Source organism: Rhinolophus hipposideros (genome assembly GCF_964194185.1).
Source record: "Rhinolophus hipposideros genome assembly, chromosome: 19".
NCBI lineage: Eukaryota > Metazoa > Chordata > Mammalia > Chiroptera > Rhinolophidae > Rhinolophus > Rhinolophus hipposideros.
In genome coordinates, this window is record NC_138065.1 from 8,313,360 (window position 1) to 8,333,151 (window position 19,792).

Here is a 19,792-nt window from a genome sequence, read left to right on the forward strand (position 1 = left end):
ATTGTGAGCCACTTGGCCACAGATACCGCATGTTTCCATGCTCCGGAGAACCTAGCGCCGTGGTAAAGAACCTAGTCAGTCAGTTGTCACCTGGTCTTGACGAAATGCACCAAATAACGTTAAGTTTCTGTTGGGTAGGGGGAGGCAATCCCAAGTAGTTTAGGGGCAGCAGAGAGAGACCAAACCAAGACAGGCAAGACCTGGAGAAGGAGAATGTTCCTTGCAGGAGGCAGCGAAACTTAGCCAGGTGCTGAAATGAGCAGTTTGTACTGAAGATAAACTCTCCCAATAATACTGTTTTACCACGATCTAGAGCAGTGTTACCTGTAGAAACGTAATATGAGCAGTCCGTGTGATTTTAATGTAGAAGCCACATTAAAAAAATAAAAAGGAACAAGTGAAAATAATTTTAATCATAGATTTTATTTTTATTTAATAGATTATCACTTAGATAAATAAACTGCAGTCCATCCATACATGGGAATGTTATTCAGTGCTGAAAAGCAATGAGCTATCGAGCCCCCAAAAGATATGGAGGACCCTTACAGGCATATTACTAAGTGAAAGAAGCCAGTCTGCAAAGGCTATCTACTGTATGATTCCAACTCTATGACATTCTAGAAAGGGCGAGACCGGGGGATTTTCAGGGCAGTAAAACCATTCTGCTTGACACCATAATGTCAGTCATTAGACATTAGTCCAAGCCCATGGAATGTGCAAGACCAAGAGTGAAGCCTAATGTAAAGTACGGACTTTGCGTGATACTTATGTGTCCATGTTGGTTCACTGATGATAACAGATGCAACTGCCTGGAACAGGATATTGATGGCGGGAGAGGCGGTGCTGTGTGGAGAGAGGGGACAGATGAGAATTCCAATTTCTGCTCAGTTGTACTGTGAATCAAAAACTACTCAGAATACTCAAGTCTATGTATTAAAATATATATATATTTGTAATATATGATATCAATATGCAATCGACAGAAAACATTGTTAATGAGATATTTTACATTCATTTTTTATAATAAATCTTTGAAAACCAGCATACATTTTACACGTACACCATTTCTAATTCAGATTGACCACATTTCAAGTGCTCAAAAGCCACATATGGCTGGTGGCTCCCAGAGAGGACAGCACCAGGCTAGAGCAGTGGCAGCACCAAGCCACCGTGGACTCGTATTTGAGAAAAACGTGTTTTCTACGCAAGCAAGCGCAGCTTCCAGACAAGTGCCTGAATCTCCTTTCCACCGCGGCCGCTGCCTCTGGGCTCCTCTCACACAGATAGATACTCAGTCCCTCGCTTCCTGCAAGCCCCTCGCTAGCCCAGCCCTCCACCTGGTATCACTCCAAAGATTCTCTTGATGGGACTCTGCCTAAAACAGAGGCCTGGAACACTGGCGAACAGAAGGGATTTATCACACCACAATTCCCTGAAAACACCATGTACTCCTCATTAATAACAGGAGACAAAGCTTTGAGGTCCTGCACACTATGCAAAAAAAAATGAATTTATTAAAATGCAGTGCAGATTTAAATGCTACCTAGAAAATAGGTACTTAGGAAAAAGACAGTTGCTGTCAATAGAGAAATAAATCATTAGGCTTGCCTCAGTTGGTGAGATAATTTATATTTCCTTGCTACTGGCAACGTTGTTTATTTATAATATATTTCCTAGCAACAATCCTGGAACTAATGCATAGACTTCTCTATATGCCGTGATATAATATAATCTATTCATGCTCTAAATGCTGTTACCAAGATGTGGGTGCACTTTAGCTCAGAAAAGTTAGCTGTCATTTGAATTAGAAAAGGCCCCACGTTGAATCATAGTCTGCCTTTTCTATTCATCATTTCCAGGTTCTAGCACTCAGAGAAGTGAGGGGAAAAGAAGGCATTAATTTGCTTACCATTTCCAACAGCTCTTCCAAAAGAAGGGAAAGGAAAAAATAGAAAGCAGACTGACTATAGCAAAAAAAAAAAAAAAATGCAGTCCCACAGAATCTTACAAAGAAGACACCATGACATAAAGAAGAATGCATACATATAAGTTTCATTTATAGTCAGAAAAATCATTATTAAATGCTTAACGCTCATCTGAGTCCTCTTTGAAATCAAGGAGAAAATTAAAAATTAAAATAAATAAAATTTGAATTTAACTGTACATGGCATTTTAAAAATTAAGACGTCTACATGAAAAGTCAAAATATTTTCCATCATTAATTTAAACCTTTCAAATAAGTATTTTAATATAATCCTAGTATAATTTAATAAAATGGCATATCTAGGATTCAGTTTAAAATACCCCAACAAAGAAAAAATGATCATAAAGGTAAAAGTTATGTAAATACATGAAACGAGAATGACAGAATGCTGTTAACTGGGGAAGCTGGGTGATGGGTACTTGGGGGTTCATTATACTTTTCTCTCCACGTGTGTATGGCTTCTAGCTAAAGTTTTCCAAAAAAAAAGTTTAAAAATTGTTGGTGGTAAGTTGTAAAATATATGGGTATCCTCAACAAAAAAATTAACTGGCTTTTCCTGACTCAGAGCCTGGCATGGCAAATTTACTATTTACTTACACTATTTTAAATTGTTCTCATTTTTTTATCAAACATTCTTCTTCTCAATGAAAAAATATGTATATACACACATATGTATGTACACACACACACACACACACACACACACAGACACACACTAGTGTTATGATAAGTGAAAGCACTTAACACTTCCTGATACTGAGTATTGCATTCAGCTCTGCACCTTATCAGTTGTGGGTCCTGAGGCAAGTTACTTCTGAGCCTTCGTAAGTAAGAATGACATTTAAATGACAAAATACATTTGGAAATATCTATCCAAGTGCCTGGCACAATACAGGTATTCATGTAGCGTTGGATTAAATGATACTTAATATGTGGGGAGAGCCAAGGTGATTTTGGAGGTAGGCCCACCCCTACCATTTTAGGGGCCATGAACAAGAGAACCAGAGGCATCCAGTCCACAGTCTGCTCTCCCTCCAAATGGAAGGGCCTCTCACGCGTGTGGGTTCCCCACCAAACTTGACTGGGCTCCACCACCCCCAATAGCTGCCGTTTGACCACTGAGCCCTAGGTGTGCACACACTTATTCTGTCTACACCCGGAGAAGCGCCTGCAGGCCCTGGCAGGGGGCTTAGGGCTATTTGTCAGGAAGTTCAAGCGTCCTTGGCAGCTAGAACCTAGTCTGAAATGTGTGTGTGTTGGGGAGTGGGTTGAGGGTGGGGGGAGATGTACTCGTAGAATTCCTTAGTCCTCTAAGGAATTAGCTTCTAAGGAAAGAACGTGACAGGAAAAGAGCCAGGGGAGGTCCTTCCAAAGCCAAGGGTCCAGGGCAGCAGACCCAGGGGCCTGGACTAGAAGCGGGACTTCTTAGAGACAAGGTGTTACATGAAAACCGCTCAATGGAGTAGGAGGCAGGAACATGGATTCTTGCCCCAGTTCTGCCAGTAACTTCATGTGCAACCTTAGACCCAAGTCTTAACCTAGCTGTGCCTCAATTTTCTCATACAACCATTTAACAAATATTTACTGTGCTCCAATTATGAGCCAGGCATACATATTGTGGATACACAGAGGATTCAACAGACAGTCGTTCTTGCCATCAGGGACTTACAAGCCGTGAAGCTATCTGGGGCAAGCATATTCCAGACAAAGGGTCTCTTCCAAATCAAAATTTCCATGATTGATCTTGCAAGTTGACATGTTCATTAAATATAAATACTGGAAGAATCCTAAGGGGACAAAAATAGAATATGTAAATTATAATGCAATGTTATAAAAAGTGCAAAATGCCTTTTATGATCCATTCTCTACCACCACGGCATGAGCACTGCAAACTGCTGCTCTAATTTTAATCATGAGAATTATCACCACAGGCACCACAAAACCTCATCCCTAATGGTGCCATTTTCTTTATATTATTACCCATTTTATTTATATATTTTCTATGGAAGATAAAATTTATATAAAAGACCGTGTAACCCCAAAGAACTTATCCACGTTAATTTTTAAAAATAAATACATGAATGTATCAGGTGCTTCTTAAAACATTTATCTCAAAAAAGGTTAATAACGAGCTTTATTACTTCATAAACATACAAAAAGGAATTCACAGAAAGGGGTGAAAAGCGTGTATAGTAAGTGTAAATAGTCTAATAGCTTATATTTATGCCAAACCAATTAAGGTTGGGAGCAGATTCCTGCCTACATCAGCTGCAGGGTGTCTGGCAGAGCATTTGCTCAGACAACTAGGCGTCCAGTGAGAAGAGCTAGAGGATCCTGGGTAAGACGATGGAGAATTTTCTTCGGAAAGGGTAGGTAATAATGGACCTTACATCTTGTTTCATTCCAGCCTGACCTAAAAGCAGTTACACAAGGAGAGCTCCAAAGTTCAGGTCATTCTAGCCATTTCATCCCACACTTTATCAAAGCTGAAGAGTTGCCCACTTGTCACAAAATATCAGTTAGAAGGGACTATTTATACTTGTGAGATCTCACAGAATCATCTCAGGGTAGTGAGGTTTCAGATAAAAATCAAAGCATCCCTATTATAATGTAACCAACTTCTCCCTCTCTGTCTCAGTTCAAAAAAATAGAACTAGAACAGGAATGTGCACTGTTCAAACTTTATCAGTAACATAGCTTTCTATTACAGCTACTTCCACTAGATGGCACTAAAGCCTGTGTTTTAGGAATCAGACTCAAAATCAGTAGGCAAAAATCTGTCTGAAATGAACAATACATTTCTCTGGTCATGTGTCTGGTCCTTAGGATCCGTTCCTTAGAAATTCAACATGCCTCTTGATTTATTCACTCATCAAACATTTCTTAAGCCATACCACGTTTCCGACACCGTGTCCAGGGTTAGAGATACAGACATACAACGTGGTTCCTTGTCCTTAAGAGTTCCCAGGGTAGGAGGGGAGGGGTGCTGGGAGGGCAGGGGGCAGAATCAGACAAGCAAGGATAAAATGAAATGCAGAATCGTAAAGACTCAATAGCGGTCATCACAGAGTGCCTTCGGTACCACACAGGGGGCACCTAATGAAGACTTGGGTCAGTGGAGAGATGCCTGCACACTGAGCTCTGAAGATGGGTAGAGACTAATTAGGCAAAAGAGAGGGGCTGGGATGTCCTAAGCAAAGTAAGTGTCTTGTACAATCGTAAGAGAGGCTGAAGGTCAAGGTGGGCAGGGCTGGCAGAGGCAGAGTCAAGGCAAGCACCTACAAAAGATAATTCCCACGAGAACAAGGATTTGTTCTTGTTCTACACAATGACATATCCCGGCACAGGGCTAGAAGTCCCTGGCCTCATGGAACCTACTATTCTAGTGGGGAACAAGCCAGGAAGACATTTGGGGAAACACATTCCAGGTGCTTAAAGGATATTTGATGGATAAATGAAGGTACTACTGTGTTTCCCCAAAAATAAGTCCTAGCCGGACAATCAGCTCTAATGCGTCTTTTGGAGCAAAAATTAACATAAGACCCGGTCTTATTTTATAAGATCGGGTCTTATATAATATGATATGATATAATAAATATAATAATATATAATTATAGATTATATATTACATATATTATATATGATATAATTATAATATAATATAATAATATAATATAGTATAACTTAATACCAAGTCTTATCTAATCTAATCTAATCTAATACCTGGTCTTATGTAAGACCCGGTAATATAATATAATATAATATGATATAATATATAATACCAGGTCTTATATTAAGTTTTGCTCCAAAAGACGCATTAGACCTGATTGTCCAGGTAGGTCTTATTTTCAGGGAAACACAGTAAGAACCCACTAAAGATCATAATCAAATTGGAATTTCAGAAAGATCTCCAACAGGATTATAGAGAATGGATTGGACATTGAGACATTCATTAGCAATGCAAACCTAGTATAAGAACTTGAGCAAAAGCAGGAATTGTGTGGGTACAAGAGAGGGAGTAAATTCAGAGATACGATGTAGGTAACAATAACAGTAAAAGGAACTCCCATATGAAGAAAGCCGGTGCATTATATACTTCACCTCCAAATCCTACAACAACCAAGGAAGGACGAAGAGGTTTTTTTTTTAACAAGTAGTGCACTGCAGGGAGAAAAGAAAGGAGTGGTTAGAGAGGCAGGAAGTGGAAGAAAAATCAAGAACAGTGTTATGGCAACCAAGGGAGGCTCAAGTTTTCAGCAGAAACTTGTCAATGGCAAAGCTGTAGCAAATTCTGTTAGATAGTAACTGAAAAGTATCTACCGGATTTAGCAAGTAGGAAGTTATTAGAGACTTCACAGGGGAATTGGCTACAGCAAAAGCCAAATACTGTTTGGGAGTGAAATGTGAGGGTAATTGGAGAAACAAGTGCAGACTATTCTTTGTAAGAGGCAAAGACAAATCAAGAGCCAGAGAGGAGCATAGGGTAGGAGAGACTTCAGCGTGGGTGTGAGCTAAAAGATACAGCAGTAAGGAAAGGATGAAGACAGAGGAGGAGGCAGGTGAGGCTGGGCCTCGGAGCATAAATCTTGGGAGGCACAATACTCCTGCCTTTGAAATAAGGAAGGATGGTGAGTGACGGAGTAATGGTGAGAGATAAATCGGACATAGCTCTGTGGTTCACTTTCCATATATTGCTTTAGTCCTTCATGGTGTAGATTAAGCAAAATGTCCAATCCAGACATTTTCCTTCGTTTCCTATTTCCTTCCTAGACTCCTTGCTGTTGGTCCTTTTCCTGTCTTGGGCTGCAGGAGTGGGTTGAAATTTTTCAGACCCCTTGGTGGACCTGATGATCACTGTCATCAGTCCTGGTCCTCTGATCCCATGACTTCTGTACCTCCCTGTAACTATTTGCTGCCTGGGGCCCGCGGAAAGATGAAGGAGCATGTGAAGCATGGATTAAAACCCTGAACTAGTTCTGGGAAAGGAGAATCTCTAATCCTCTTCCATTGTCTCACCCCGTATCACTTACAGTCCCCCTTCTTTCAAAGGCATGATGCACAAAACCCTGGGTTGCATGTACTCTTGATGGTTCTCTTTTATTTGAAATCATCATTCCCTGCCTCATCGATAATAAGTCTTTATTACATGTCTACAGTGTCAGCACTAGGTTAGTTGCCAAGGAGGGTGTTTCGTCTTAATAGAGAAATAAAGAATATATATGTGTGTGTGTACGAGTGCGTATGTGTAAATACATTTACACATGCACACATATATACATACATAGTAAAAACACTTAATACCACAATGTAACAGAAACTGAAAAATGAAAAGTGTAGGCAAAAGAGCTATTGGCAATGAAATCTGGAGCCTGGAAGTCATAGGGAAGGTTTCAAGGAGGTAGTGTGAAGCAGGCCTGACATAAAAAGACAGGTAGGTTTACACAATAAAGGTGAACAAATTCTGCAGACAAAATTGGCAAAGATTAAGAAGTGTGCTGGGCAATATTTAGAGAATAATTAAGAGGCCAGTTTTATGGACCTATTAAGAAATCCAAATTTTATCCTATAGAGTCAGGGAACTAGTGACACTTTTTGAATGAAGACTGACTTGTACCATGTTTTTACAATTAATTTGAAGAGACTGAAAAAACACAGAGGGCAGGGATCATTCAGACATTACTGTAATACTGGAGGTGAGGCTGATAAAGACCTGGTATCATCCTAAAATTCTACGCAGTGAGGAGTTGGCAGTGGGGATGGAAAGAAATCGGTACCTGCCTAGATATGGAAAAAGAGAAAGGAGGCCAGGAAGACTATAAGGTTTCAGGTTGGAGGGGAGGAGGAAATCCTTGAGAGAATAAAATTCAGAGAGCACAAAACATAGTGAGCGAAAAAGTTCAATGCAGTTTCAGATACGTGGGGCTTAAAGTGATGGGGACACATTTATAATAGATGGTTGTGCCCAAAGCTCAGGGGATTGGTCAATACTGAAAGTGCGGACCTGGAAATCGTCTGCATAAAAGGAAATGGAGAGAGAAAAGAGATAAGTGGAGGAAGGGGAAGGAGTGAGGAAAGAGAGTGTGTGAGGCAGCCCAAGAGATTAGAAATTAGAAGGCCAGGAGAGTAGAGAATTTCAGAAGTCAAGAAGGAAGCACGTTTGAAGGATGAAGAAGTACGCAGCAATGATAAGTACTAAAGAGTGTACTTGGGAAAGGCTAGTGACCACATCACTTGCGATCCACAAAAAGTTTCCATAGGAAAAGGGAGTCAAAAGTTAGTTTACTTGGGGGAGGAAACAAATGGGTGGTGATGGTGATAATGGGAAGATGATGATGAAAGCTCTAGAGAGCGAGACTATTCTTCAGAGAATGTAGTGCTGACAGTCACACACGTAATTTGTCCCCTTTTGGACGCGATCATAATTCTTGGCAGAACAACATACTAGGAAAGGATTGATTGAAAATGTAAGAGCAGCAAGCTTTTGAGGAGGCAGGAAAGGTTGGGATTAAAGAGCAATGGTCTTGAGGTAAGGCTAACCTTGGAACAGAAGAAAGGCAGTCAGGAGAGGTATGAGAGGAGATGTGATGAATCGGATTTTGAAGTAGCAAGTGAGGGAGTTTTCCAGATAGCCGGCTTTTCTCACTCAGTTAAAGGCGGAGATGCTTTATCTCAAAACACATTTAAAAAAACAACAACAACAACAAAAAGCCTGCTGAGATTCTTAAGAAGCTGGGCGAGGAAAGGGGAGAGGGTCTCAGACGTATTCCCTTAGCCTGGCCACCAGACTTCCTTGAGGCTATCCTCCTGGAATCGGCAAGATTAAATGAGATAATGCACGTGTCCATTATAAAGCACTTTTTGAACAAGAGCAGCGTGGAACACCTGCCGTGGGAAACGTGAGAACATGCATAAGAGATGAACCAAAGCCATCAGCAAGCATCGGGGACAGATGAGACCAAGTCCGGAGCAAGCATATATAGCAAGCCCGAGTCTGCCCCGTGGTTGTGCCTTCCTCCAGCACCCTGGCGTGGAGAAAGCACATTCTGAATCGGGGCCGAGGTGGCAAGAACAAGCTGAAGAAATCGAGGTAAGGCCTATTGTGGGGACAAAGCCCCAGAAAACAGTTTCCAGGCTCTCGGCCTCACATAGAAAGGTGCTGGCTTGGGTAGTAAATGGCCATCAACTGTGATCAGATGGCCAGCAGCTGTGGCTAGTTGGCCGTCAGCTGTAACCCGTAGGCCATTGGCCACTAATATAACGGCTGTGGCTACGCTAGTGGAAAGGAATGGGGGCTAGCAAGAGGATGGTGGCTGGCAAGCGCGGACTGCTGTTAGGCAGATTATGTAGATCCTGCTTCCTGTGTCTCCAGCCCAGCCGCCAGCGAGAATATATTGGTTTGACTCCCCTACTTATGGCTCCGTGGGTGTTCCTGTTTGGCCTTACCGTGTCCTGCGTTCTTGGGCGGGGAGTGGGAGCAGAGACCCCGCAGGCCGCCCCGCAGGCCACCCCGCATGACACCTATCTTAAGACCGTGGCAGGCATCCTTCCTTTTGGAAACCCCCCGTGTCATCTTTATATAAAAGTGGCATTTTCATTCATTGGCCTGTATCTATTTTGGAAATGGCTACACGTGTCCGTGTACGTTGGAAACGGGCTAAACATTTTTGCAACTAGTTTTGAAATACTGGGGTCGACCCATGTGGGTGTGTGTTGTTTGTGTGTGTGTGTGTGTTGTGTTTTTTGCAGATGTGCTTACTTTTTAAAGCTTAGGCTGGCCGGCCCCGGGCCTAGGGCAGGAATCGGGGGAGGCAGACATCGGTGGGACAGCTGCTCCTCGGGTCCAAGTCGCGTAGGCCAGGTTAGGCACGGAGCAAACGGGGAGCAAACGGGGAGCAAGGCGGCCCCGCTGGACAGGCGTCCGCAGCCGGAGGCGCCGAGGGCAGCGCAGGGTACGGAGCTCGGCGCTTCCATCTCTAAGGCCGGCCCCGGACACGCCCGGTGCAAACGCTTTAAAGAGAAGACAAGACACACGTTACAAAGGGGGCCCACTGTGCCCCCCCCCCCCCCCCCCCCCCCCGGCATCTCCCACGACGCCCCCATTGTGACCAGTCACGGGCCCCGCCTTGACCGACTGCTAAAAGCAGCGGGACACACCCGCCCCGGCGCTGTCACGTGCACCTGCGGGTTCTGGGGGGCCGGCCCTGGAGGTCACGTGCACCCCGGGCCCCGCTGGGAGACACAGCGGCTTCTCCGGCCCCCAGGGAATCGGGAGCTCCCGGCTTCGGGCCGCACGAAGGCCTCCCTGCGGGCCTTCGATTCCACGGGTCCCAGAACGAGGGCCTCGCGGGCTCTTCGGCCCGGAAAACGCCCGGAGCCACGAGCCGCCTAAATCCCCGCAGCGAGCACGCCAGGCCCGCGGGCGTCCAGGACTGAAATAAGCGGGGAGAGAACTCCCGGCATGCCGTGGGCTGAGCTCCGGCCAACTGACAGCGCCAGCCACCAATGGGAGAGCCCGGTCTGGGTTCGTGCGCCCAATCCGAGGCCGGCGAGGAGGCCGGTCCCCGACGCCTCGGCGCGGCTGTAAAAGTGGTCCTCTGGCCTCTCTGGTCGCCACAGAGATGAGAGAGACAGTCCCCGTGACATGGTGACGCTGGCTATACTATGCCGCTCACTCCCCGCCTGGCTCTTTTCCTCCCAGCGAGGCCCGAGCCCGCCTGCCGCCCCACGTCCAGCCCGTAGTGTGGTCCCGCCCCTCCCAGCCTGAGTGGACGCGCGACGATGTGGGATGTCCAGAGCCTATTGGATGCCGGCGGTGTCACCAGCCGCGAGGGCCGCCCCTCTCGGACGGTGATTGGACTCGCCTGAGTAGACCTGGGCTGGGATTGGTGCGAGCAGGGTCTAGAGGCTGGAGGCTGTTTTAGGGCTGAGGCCTGGGGAGGCGCTGGCAAGCGAGGAGGACTCGGCGGGCGCTCGCAGCATCCTCGCCTGCCGGGGACCCTCCCCGAAGGGCCGGGGCGAGGGAAGGCGCGGGAGGCGCCCCGACCTCATCGCGCGGGGGCGAAGGGGGCGCTTGTCGGGGGTCGGGCGCCGGCCCAAGGGGGCGGGCGGCGGGGGGGGGGATGGTAGTGGGGGGCGCGAGAGGAGCGGGGGTCCAGGAGGCGGCCACGGGACCGGCGGGGACCTGGACCAGGAAGCGCTTCCGGGAGGACTTGGGGGGCGGGGTGGTATGGGATGCTGTGGGAAGCGGCGGGCGCCCCGTGGGTCCTTTGGGGGGTGCTCTTCTTCCCCTTGGCCCTTTGATGTGCTCAAGAGGGAGTCCCCGTGGTCTCTGTCCCAGTTCTGGAAACTGTCCCTTTGGGGGCGCTTACTCACCCGCTACTTCGTTCTAGAACCGCCCGGGGCGTCTTCTGATCCTGGGCGCAAACGTGGGGACCATGTCCGAACCGAGAAAACCGCTGCTGGGCTTCGTGGGCAGACTCCCCCGGGGGACGGCCCCTGGGGCCTCAGGCAAGACGCACTGCCCTTTGTGCCTGGGCCTTTTCACGGCGCCCAGGCTCCTGCCGTGTTTGCACACAGTGTGCACCACGTGTCTGGAGCAGCTGGAGCCCTTCTCGGTGGTGGACGCCCGAGGGGGAGACTCTGACACCAGTTCTGAGGGGCCCATCTTCCAGGCACTCGAGGCACACAGCCTGCAGCCCCAGGTCGGCATCCTCTGTCCCGTGTGTGACGCTCAGGTGGACCTGCCCACGGGTGGAGTGAAGGCTCTCACCGTAGACCACCTGGCCATGAACGACGCGATGCTGGAGAGCCTGCGTGGGGAAGGCCGGGGCCTGGTGTGTGACCTGTGCAGCGACAGGGAAGTGGAGAAGAGGTGTCAGACCTGCAAAGCCAACCTCTGCCACTTCTGCTGCCAGGCTCATAGGTAAAGATGGGATCCCCCCCACCTGGGGTGGCGTCCGCGCAGCGTGCAAAGGGTCAAGACGGAGACATCCCTTGGTGAACAGACGGACAGCAAAGCTTTCTCAAGCGCCACGGAAGGGCAAAGACTAAACCAGGATGTGATGGCAAATACTCTAGAATGGTAGTTAACTCCTGGAGCCTGTTATTAACCCACACTAATAACGGCATCAAAGGCTTGCGGATGATCCTTTCCAGGTTGCAAAAGGATCAGTGATCTTGGAGCGTCAGTCGTTTGTCCAGTGAGTAATTGGACTCGGTGCTGGAGACGCAGAAGGAATAGAATAGCATAGCCCCTGCCGCGATCTCACTTGATCCTTGCACCTTTTATAGGAAAGCACGCACTGTTTTCACCCCTATTTATTATTTGCGGAGATAAGCACCTTAGTATGTAATTTGCCGAAGTCCCACACCTGGTAAGTAGCGTGTAACAGAACCAGATTTTAAATCCAGATCCGACGACATTCCGTGCCCTTTCTAATCCATGCTGCCTTCCCAGTGTAAGGTGCCTGATTGCCAGGGCCCCACCTCAGCCTTTGCCTGGTGCTCTACTTACTTGGGGACTTGGGGCGGTGAGCTGCTAGGTGCTCACTGGCGTGCAGATTGTCTTTTATGGCATTCGGTGAGGTTTGTCATCTGAAGCTCTCTTTGTCCCTTCTCAACCCTCTTCCCCACTGCAGATCATCAGAATATTAAATGGCCGAGGTTTTAGGATTAGCCTAAAGTAGTTTTTAAGTTCTACCTTCCATTTTTCTCTGGCCTCACCAACAGAACAAGTTAGTAGTCTTTAGTCTATTTTTAACTGATAATTGTCACTGCCTTGCTGCCAGCTAAACAGCTGGCCCTGTTTTCTTACCAGCCACTCTTGTAGTGCCAGAACAGACATATAAGCTTCAAGTTGCCGTAGCAGTCACCGGGGTGTCCTAGGGATTTCCCTGAATCTTTAAAGGGCTACAGAAAAGAAATTAAAAGAACTTTGAGTCTACTGACCATTTCCCTCTTTCTAATAATGTTGGTGACTTTTGTTGAAATTTCTAGCTTGCCGCTCTGGGTGATGTAGACCCCCAGATGGTCAAAGGAAATGCTCTACCCAGATCTTAGATGAAAGCTGAGGGAGACGTTTTGTTGGGGCCAGCTAGCCGCTTTTCAATTGCCTGGGGTTTACTGCCGTGCCACGTGGCACAGTTTGTCTCGGTGCTGGGTTTTCACCTTGCTCTCACCTGTAGCCCGCTGGAGTAGGCTGTGGCACTTGTCTAAACTTGCCAAATTAACTCATTGGGGAAAGTTCTAGGAGGTAGCCTTAGTGTTGCAACCTTTTGGAAAGTCATGTCCTAAGCCAGCGAGCCCTCATCTACTATCATTTATTCTGTACAACAGCCTCTGCAGGTGGTATTGTCCCCACTACACAGACGAGGAACTGGAATCAGAGGGGATCATGTACTTAGTAAGACGTTAACACAAGGAGAACTGAACTCAGGTTTGACTTCAGAGCCCATGCTCTGAAAAGTCGGGACGTTTCCCAGCTAGAATGGTTCCCTTATTTCCTGTTCCTGACTCTGCTTGCCCCTAGGCGACAGAAGAAAACGGCTCACCACACCATGGTGGACCTGAAAGGCTACAGCCGGGTAGGGAAAGCCATCCTGTGTCCTGCTCACCCTGCAGAGGAGCTGAGGCTGTTCTGTGAGCTGTGTGACCGGCCCGTGTGCAGGGACTGCGTGGTGGGGGAGCACCGGGAGCACCCCTGTGACTTCACGGGCAACGTGATCCACAAGCACGGGGACTCCGTGCGGGAGCTGCTCAGGGGCACCCAGCCCCACGTGGAGGCCCTGGAGGCGGCCCTGGCCCAGATCCCACAGACACACAGGGCCCTCCAGGAGCGAGTGGAGGCCGTGGCGGCCGATGTCCGCACCTTCTCGGAGGGCTACATCAGGGCCATCGAGGAGCATCGGGACAAGCTGCTGAAGCAGCTGGAAGACATCCGGGTCCAGAAGGAGAACGCCCTGCAGCTGCAGAAGGCGCAGCTGGAGCAGCTGCTGGCAGACATGAGGACAGGAGTGGAGTTCACCGAGCACCTGCTGACCAGTGGCTCAGACCTGGAGATCCTCATCACCAAGGGGGTGGTAGTGGAGCGGCTCACCAAGCTGAACCAGGTCGAATACAGCACCCGCCCCAGCGTGGACGGCAGGATACGCTTCTCTCCTCACGAGAAAGCAGGCCGGTGCCGCGGCTATGAAGTCTACGGGGCCATCAGCACGCAGGAGGTCGACCCGGCCAAGTGTGTCCTTCAAGGAGAAGGTAGGAAGGCACTGCCCGCTGGCGGTGAGGGGACGGTGGACAGGGACATGATGTGTAGAGATGCGTGGCTTTTTCAGCTAGGAAGAGCTCCCACAGACCAGCTTACCAAAGGAGACACAGCAATCTCAAGTAAAGGACAGGGACACCACCACCCCCTCCCCCCCGCCCTTTTCTGATTTCTCTGGTCAGGCTACAGTTCCTGTCCCTTCCCGGGCGAGGCTTGAACCTTTTCCAGCTGAGAAGTATGGTAACTACCAAGGAGCTGTTTCTGTCAGATGGCAGAGCGGAGACAGTGCCCGGAGATGCCAACAGCAGCCTGCAGGGCAGGGCGAAAGCCTGAGTGCTCAGAGCCTGGCAGGCCCCAGACGGCCTGGACCAAGTTCTGAAGAGGAGATTGGGCTTCCCCTTCTTCCGTGTCCATTTTGGCTCATGCAGGCCACGTATCATTCGCATTTAAAAGAATATGGTAGACGTGTCATTCAGTAGTGGGAAAAACAATTTCTTTTGACCACAGTGTTCTATTCCTAAAGGAAGCACGTTGTGCAAACATATATTTCATCGATCAGTGCTGACAGGAAAATTGTATCCTAGAGTCCTCCTGACTCTGGCACAGGAATTGGTAACTGGAGGTCACAGATCGCTCTGAGAATGACTCTCCCCAAGGAACACCCACTGTCTTCAGCATACAATTTCAGATCCTTAGACCATAAACCTCTCCGGAGACCTCCCAGTAGTTCATGAGCCCCCGTCCAGGCAAAGAAGCCCTGTTTCATAGGACTGCTGGATTAGGCTGTAGCTATTGAGAACCCCCATCCTGGCATGAGCTACCACCCTGAGGAGATCCTCACAGATGAACCCCCCATCTATCCAGCAGGATCTGCGCTCCATGAGTGTGACGTGGGGTTTCCCAACCTCTGTCACAGGGTCTAGAGGTTTTCTTCTCTAAATACTTAGGTCAGTCCTGAGTATTCTCAAAGCTTCCTTAGGGCTGAAGTTAAGGTCCTGGATCCTATGTGATCCGAGAGCAGCTGCTGGCTGAGACCACCGGGCTCATGTAGAGGGACTCCCAGAGGTATGCTTGGCGAGACAGACAGGAGGAGAAAAGAAGGGGAGCGGGGCGTTTAGTCAACAGGAAGCACAACCTCTTGTTCCAAGGAGAAAAAGCAAGATGGTGTCCGCTCTGGGGCACAGTCCCTGCAGTTGGCCTTCGAGGTGAGGGCTGAGTGTTTATCTTCGGCAGATCTCCACAGAGCCCGGGAGAAACAGACCGTCTCTTTCACCCTGTTCTGTAAGGATGCAGCGGGAGAGAGCCTGGGCAGGGGAGGAGACGACATTCGGGTCACAGTGGTCCCCAACGATAAGAAAGACAGGTTAGTACTACACTCAGGTGTCACGGGTCAAAAGCAGTGATGAAACTGGAAGCTTGAGGTCCTTTGCAATCGGGGGGGTGTTAACTGCTGTAGTTACCTCCTACCTCCCCATGATGCTATTAAAAAATGTGATCGGACCAGCTGGACCAGATGTGTTTTCTTGTGGATTTTAGGCCTATATTCAATTTTTTCCCAAAGGTCTGATCTGCCCCTCAGATTGTCTTCATCCCACGCTTTGCGTAGACTGAAAAAATATTTTATATTAGACCGAATGGAGCCCTTCTCAAAATTCAGCCCCACTCGGCTACTAAACTGTGCTGGGCGCAGAGCTATGACTCTGGGATTAGAGGAGAGAGGAGGGAGGTACAACAGAAGCCGATGGAAGAACACAGGAATGTTTTTGAGGAAGTCATCCGTACTTCAGGTTAAATTAGCATTTATGTTGCTTCCCTTCTGTTGTGAAATTAATTTCCAAGACAAGTAGAAGAAGCATCTGCTTGAGATTGAACTTACTGGTGTAGTGTACACCCTAAGACAGTGGGCAGCTGGAGCCGGCTTGGGACAGCGCGCGGCTCCTTACGACTCTTATCTCCGTGCAGTCCAGTGAGAACGGTGGTGCAAGATAACAAGGACGGGACATACTCCATTTCCTACACCCCCAAGGAACCTGGCGTCTACACTGTGCTGGTCTGCGTCAGAGAGCAGCACGTGCAGGTAAGACCTGTGCCTGTGCTTCCCCGAGCCCCTTTCACCTGGCACCCGGGTTCTGTCACCTTAGGATGTGGAGACATTTCTCACGGGATCAGCCGTAGACGGGGACTGAATAGGATTCTCTTCTTGCTTTCTTCCCTTCACTTTCGAAATGGGCCAGGTTTTGTGACTCTGATTCTTACTGGAGGAAGCTGGTGGCCCTGTTTCACCTCCCGGCAATTACGCTTGCAGTTTACCGTTCTCCCAGGTGGCTGTTGGAATGCTTAATTTGGGAAAGATACTTGAATCACGGGGGGCCATCTATCAGCAGACAAGAATACACATTCAAAAAACGTAAATCTAGCTCAGGATTTTCCAGCTTTGTTCAGACGATGACCCGGCGTGGACGTCCTAGGACACAATTGGGAGAGGGACGCCCTCTTCTCTCACCTGCCCAGTCACCTACCTGCCTGAGCACCTGCCCATGTAACCCCCTACTGTTTACAGACCTATGTGTGTATCTGTTACCATGTTTACTGCACCACCTCCACAGACAACTGTAACACTTCCTGGTTAGAGACTGTGAATGTTTTCAAATCAGGTCCTACTCAACATGTTCAGCAGAATCTCTGTGACATTTGTACTCAAATGTCAGAGGTTCCCCCCAACAAGAAATCAACACCCACAGGGCCAACAAAATACCCAGTGTCGGGATGTTAGGCTGGTTGAGTCTGTGCTCTCGGAAGACTCAGATTCCGGGCCACTGGTTGCTTGCCTCATTGCAGCCCTGGAGTGGGCTGGGTGTTGGCATACGTTGTTTCAGTTTTCTGCCAGATCATTCAGGCATAGGGATGCTCATGGAATTAGACTGAGAAACCGAACGTGCCAGCATACATAGTACCTGCAGGGCAAAACCAGAACCTGACCCCACTTCTGTGAACTCCAAGTTGTTTTTAAAATAGTCTGTAAACTCTTTAAAAGAAGAGAGATTTAACATTTGGAAGGTTACTAAGGTGCCAAACTCAGCTTTCGCAGACTGCATGGTTCTCACATAGGGACACGTAGTATTTATTCTTTAACAAAGAAATTGGAGAATGGATGTTATCCTTGAAGGAAATGGGGCAGGTCGAGTTTCTAATTGGGGATTAACCACACACTCTTGACCTTTCTCCCGTGCACATCCCTGCACCGCCCCAGAATAAGTGGCTGGGTAAACAGCTACGCCCAGGATGCAGGGGTGGAAGGGAAGGAGGTAGCTCAGTGTGAGGGGTGGTGTGTCTGAGAAATTGGAGTAAGGACCACAGGACACAGGACGTCCTAGCCTGGTGGTTAAGACTCTCTACTAATTACCCGAGATTCCTCAAGAATGGAGAAGACAGACGGAAGTCAGTGATGTGAAGGCCGGTTGGGTATACTGTGTATCAGGCGGCCGACGTGCCAGAGGCGTAGCCCACACGCCTTGACTGTCACGGCATTTGTGTCTGGCCCATCCCGCCGAGCACCCCGCGAGGCAATTATTAGCCCCCAGCCCCTGGCCCCCTCCTGCTGGCCGTGTCCCTCTGCTTACACTCCGTTTAGCACCTGGGGTGCTCAGCTCGTCCCTGTTGACTCATACGCTGCTGTTCTTTGCTCTTGGTCTGAACACCAAAGGGCTCGCCATTCACTGTGACCGTGAGGAAAAGGCACCGCTCGCACGCAGGCGTGTTTCACTGCTGCACCTTCTGCTCCAGCGGAGGCCAGAAAACTGCTCGCTGCGCCTGTGGAGGCACCATGCCAGGTGAGGGGACCAGGCGCTCGCCAAAGTCCCTCCCGTCCGGGCCCATCGCCCGGCAGCACACAGCCACTAGGTTTGCAGTAGTCGGACTCAGGCTTTGTTTCGAGACTACACTCTGTGCACATAAACGCCACAGTTGTAAAAGTCCCGTTTCAAGCTTCTTGGTTGTTCTGAAAATTGAAAGCAAACTTCAAAGTTCTGGGCTCTTGCCGTTTTGATACAGGTCACCAGTCCCATCAGCGCTGTGCTTCTCCCCGGATGCTCAATTTCCGTTACTACCTTTTCCAGCATCCCGGCAGTATAAAAAAATGTTAACCCATCTAGTTCCTTTGAACAGGTTAAAGACATTCCAAACAAGGCAGGGATGGGGGAATAGATGATTAGCCCAACTGAACCGGGTGTGGCTCTTTTCTCAGCTCAGCAGGAGATGTAATTTCTTTCAAATACTCTGTCGTGTCCTTGCTGTAATGGTGGCCTTAAGACAGGCTCTCGCACCCTTTGGTGTAAACCTTCCAGGATCTACCTTCTTTATTTCCACTTCTCTACCCTTCTCTTTTATTCCAGTTCAAATCCAAACCAGTTCATGTCCTTGAGTTAGCAGAGTGTTAAACTAACACTCTTCTCAGACTTGCAGCTAAACTTTAATTGATTTGCTGTCATCAGTCATGACTGGAGAGGGGTCCGGTAACCTGTTCTTCTCACCAGGTTTTTATTAGATGTTCTCACATCGGTGAGTCAAAATGTTGCCAGGTGCTGTTTCCATGACAACTGCTGATGGTGGTCTTCCCTCTCCTCTGTGTACCATGCAGGTGGGTACCTAGGCTGTGGCCATGGCCACAAAGGCCACCCAGGTCGTCCCCACTGGTCGTGCTGTGGGAAGTTCACCGAGAAGTCAGAATGTACGTGGGCAAGTGGGCCGAGCTCAGCAAGGAGTCTGCTCAGGACCGTGGCGCTCTGACCTTGCCTGGGTCGGCCTGTGAAGCTGCAGCCAGCACGACCTCAGATTCCCAGAAGACCCCCGGACCCCCGTGAAGTCTCAAGAAACTGACAGAATTAAAAACAAAGTGCCTTAGCTATACTCTCGAGTTCAAGAACTTTTTGTGAGTCACTCACTGACTGTATGTGTGGACGGTTGAGCACAAGAGACCCCCACTGTATTCTTTGTCTTAACGAGGGGTTGGCAGTGTTTTCTCCCCCCGGGGAGGCCGCCTGTCTTGTCCAGGTATGGAGTTACCTGTGCTGCTGAAACTTAGAGATCACGGGGGTAGTCTGGCTCCTCCATGTTTGATAATCAACCTTTCTGATTTCTCCCTGAGCTGTTCGCTATTTCCCTCAGAACGAAAACCTCCTTTCATCACATCCACTTCTCGCTAGCACCCACTCTTTAAATGGATTACACTGCGATCTTGCTGTTTAGGGGGAGGTGCCCCTCTTCCACCTCCGTGCCCTGTCCATCTTGTACCCCTTGTACCCCTTTGGTGAGGGCACACACGTAGTCAGCCAATGAAGGGGCATGGTGCTGACACAGAAGCTCAGACATTTACTGCAGTTCATCTCCTGCCAGGGGACCGAGGGGACCCTTGTCCGCCTCACATCTCTCAGCGCTCTTTGGTTTTTAGAGTACGCTTCACTTTTGTCTGTTACTAGGAAGTTAACTTGAAGCTTTGACGCCTAGAGCACAGCCGCTGCGCTGGTAGACTCGAAAGAGAATTCTTGGGGGAG

The 19,792-nt window shown here is 48.5% G+C and overlaps 1 protein-coding gene and 1 long non-coding RNA gene across 2 annotated transcripts; one reads left to right on the forward strand and one right to left on the reverse strand.

Annotated features, from left to right (window-relative positions):
• Positions 1-411: 411 nt before the first annotated feature.
• Positions 412-10,390, reverse strand: LOC308487058. Its single transcript, XR_013991661.1, has 4 exons — positions 10,161-10,390; positions 9,741-9,991; positions 3,654-3,771; positions 412-843 (listed from the first exon to the last, which is right to left on the reverse strand). It is a non-coding gene; the product is annotated as an uncharacterized lncRNA (long non-coding RNA).
• Positions 10,391-11,287: 897 nt separating this feature from the next.
• On the forward strand, positions 11,288-19,148 carry TRIM45 (tripartite motif containing 45). Its single transcript, XM_081024998.1, has 6 exons — positions 11,288-11,906; positions 13,512-14,236; positions 15,477-15,606; positions 16,206-16,320; positions 17,947-18,073; positions 18,880-19,148. The coding sequence occupies exons 1-6, from the start codon at positions 11,419-11,421 to the stop codon at positions 19,026-19,028; spliced, it is 1,734 nt and encodes a 577-aa protein (XP_080881124.1). The 5' UTR covers positions 11,288-11,418; the 3' UTR covers positions 19,029-19,148.
• Positions 19,149-19,792: the final 644 nt, after the last annotated feature.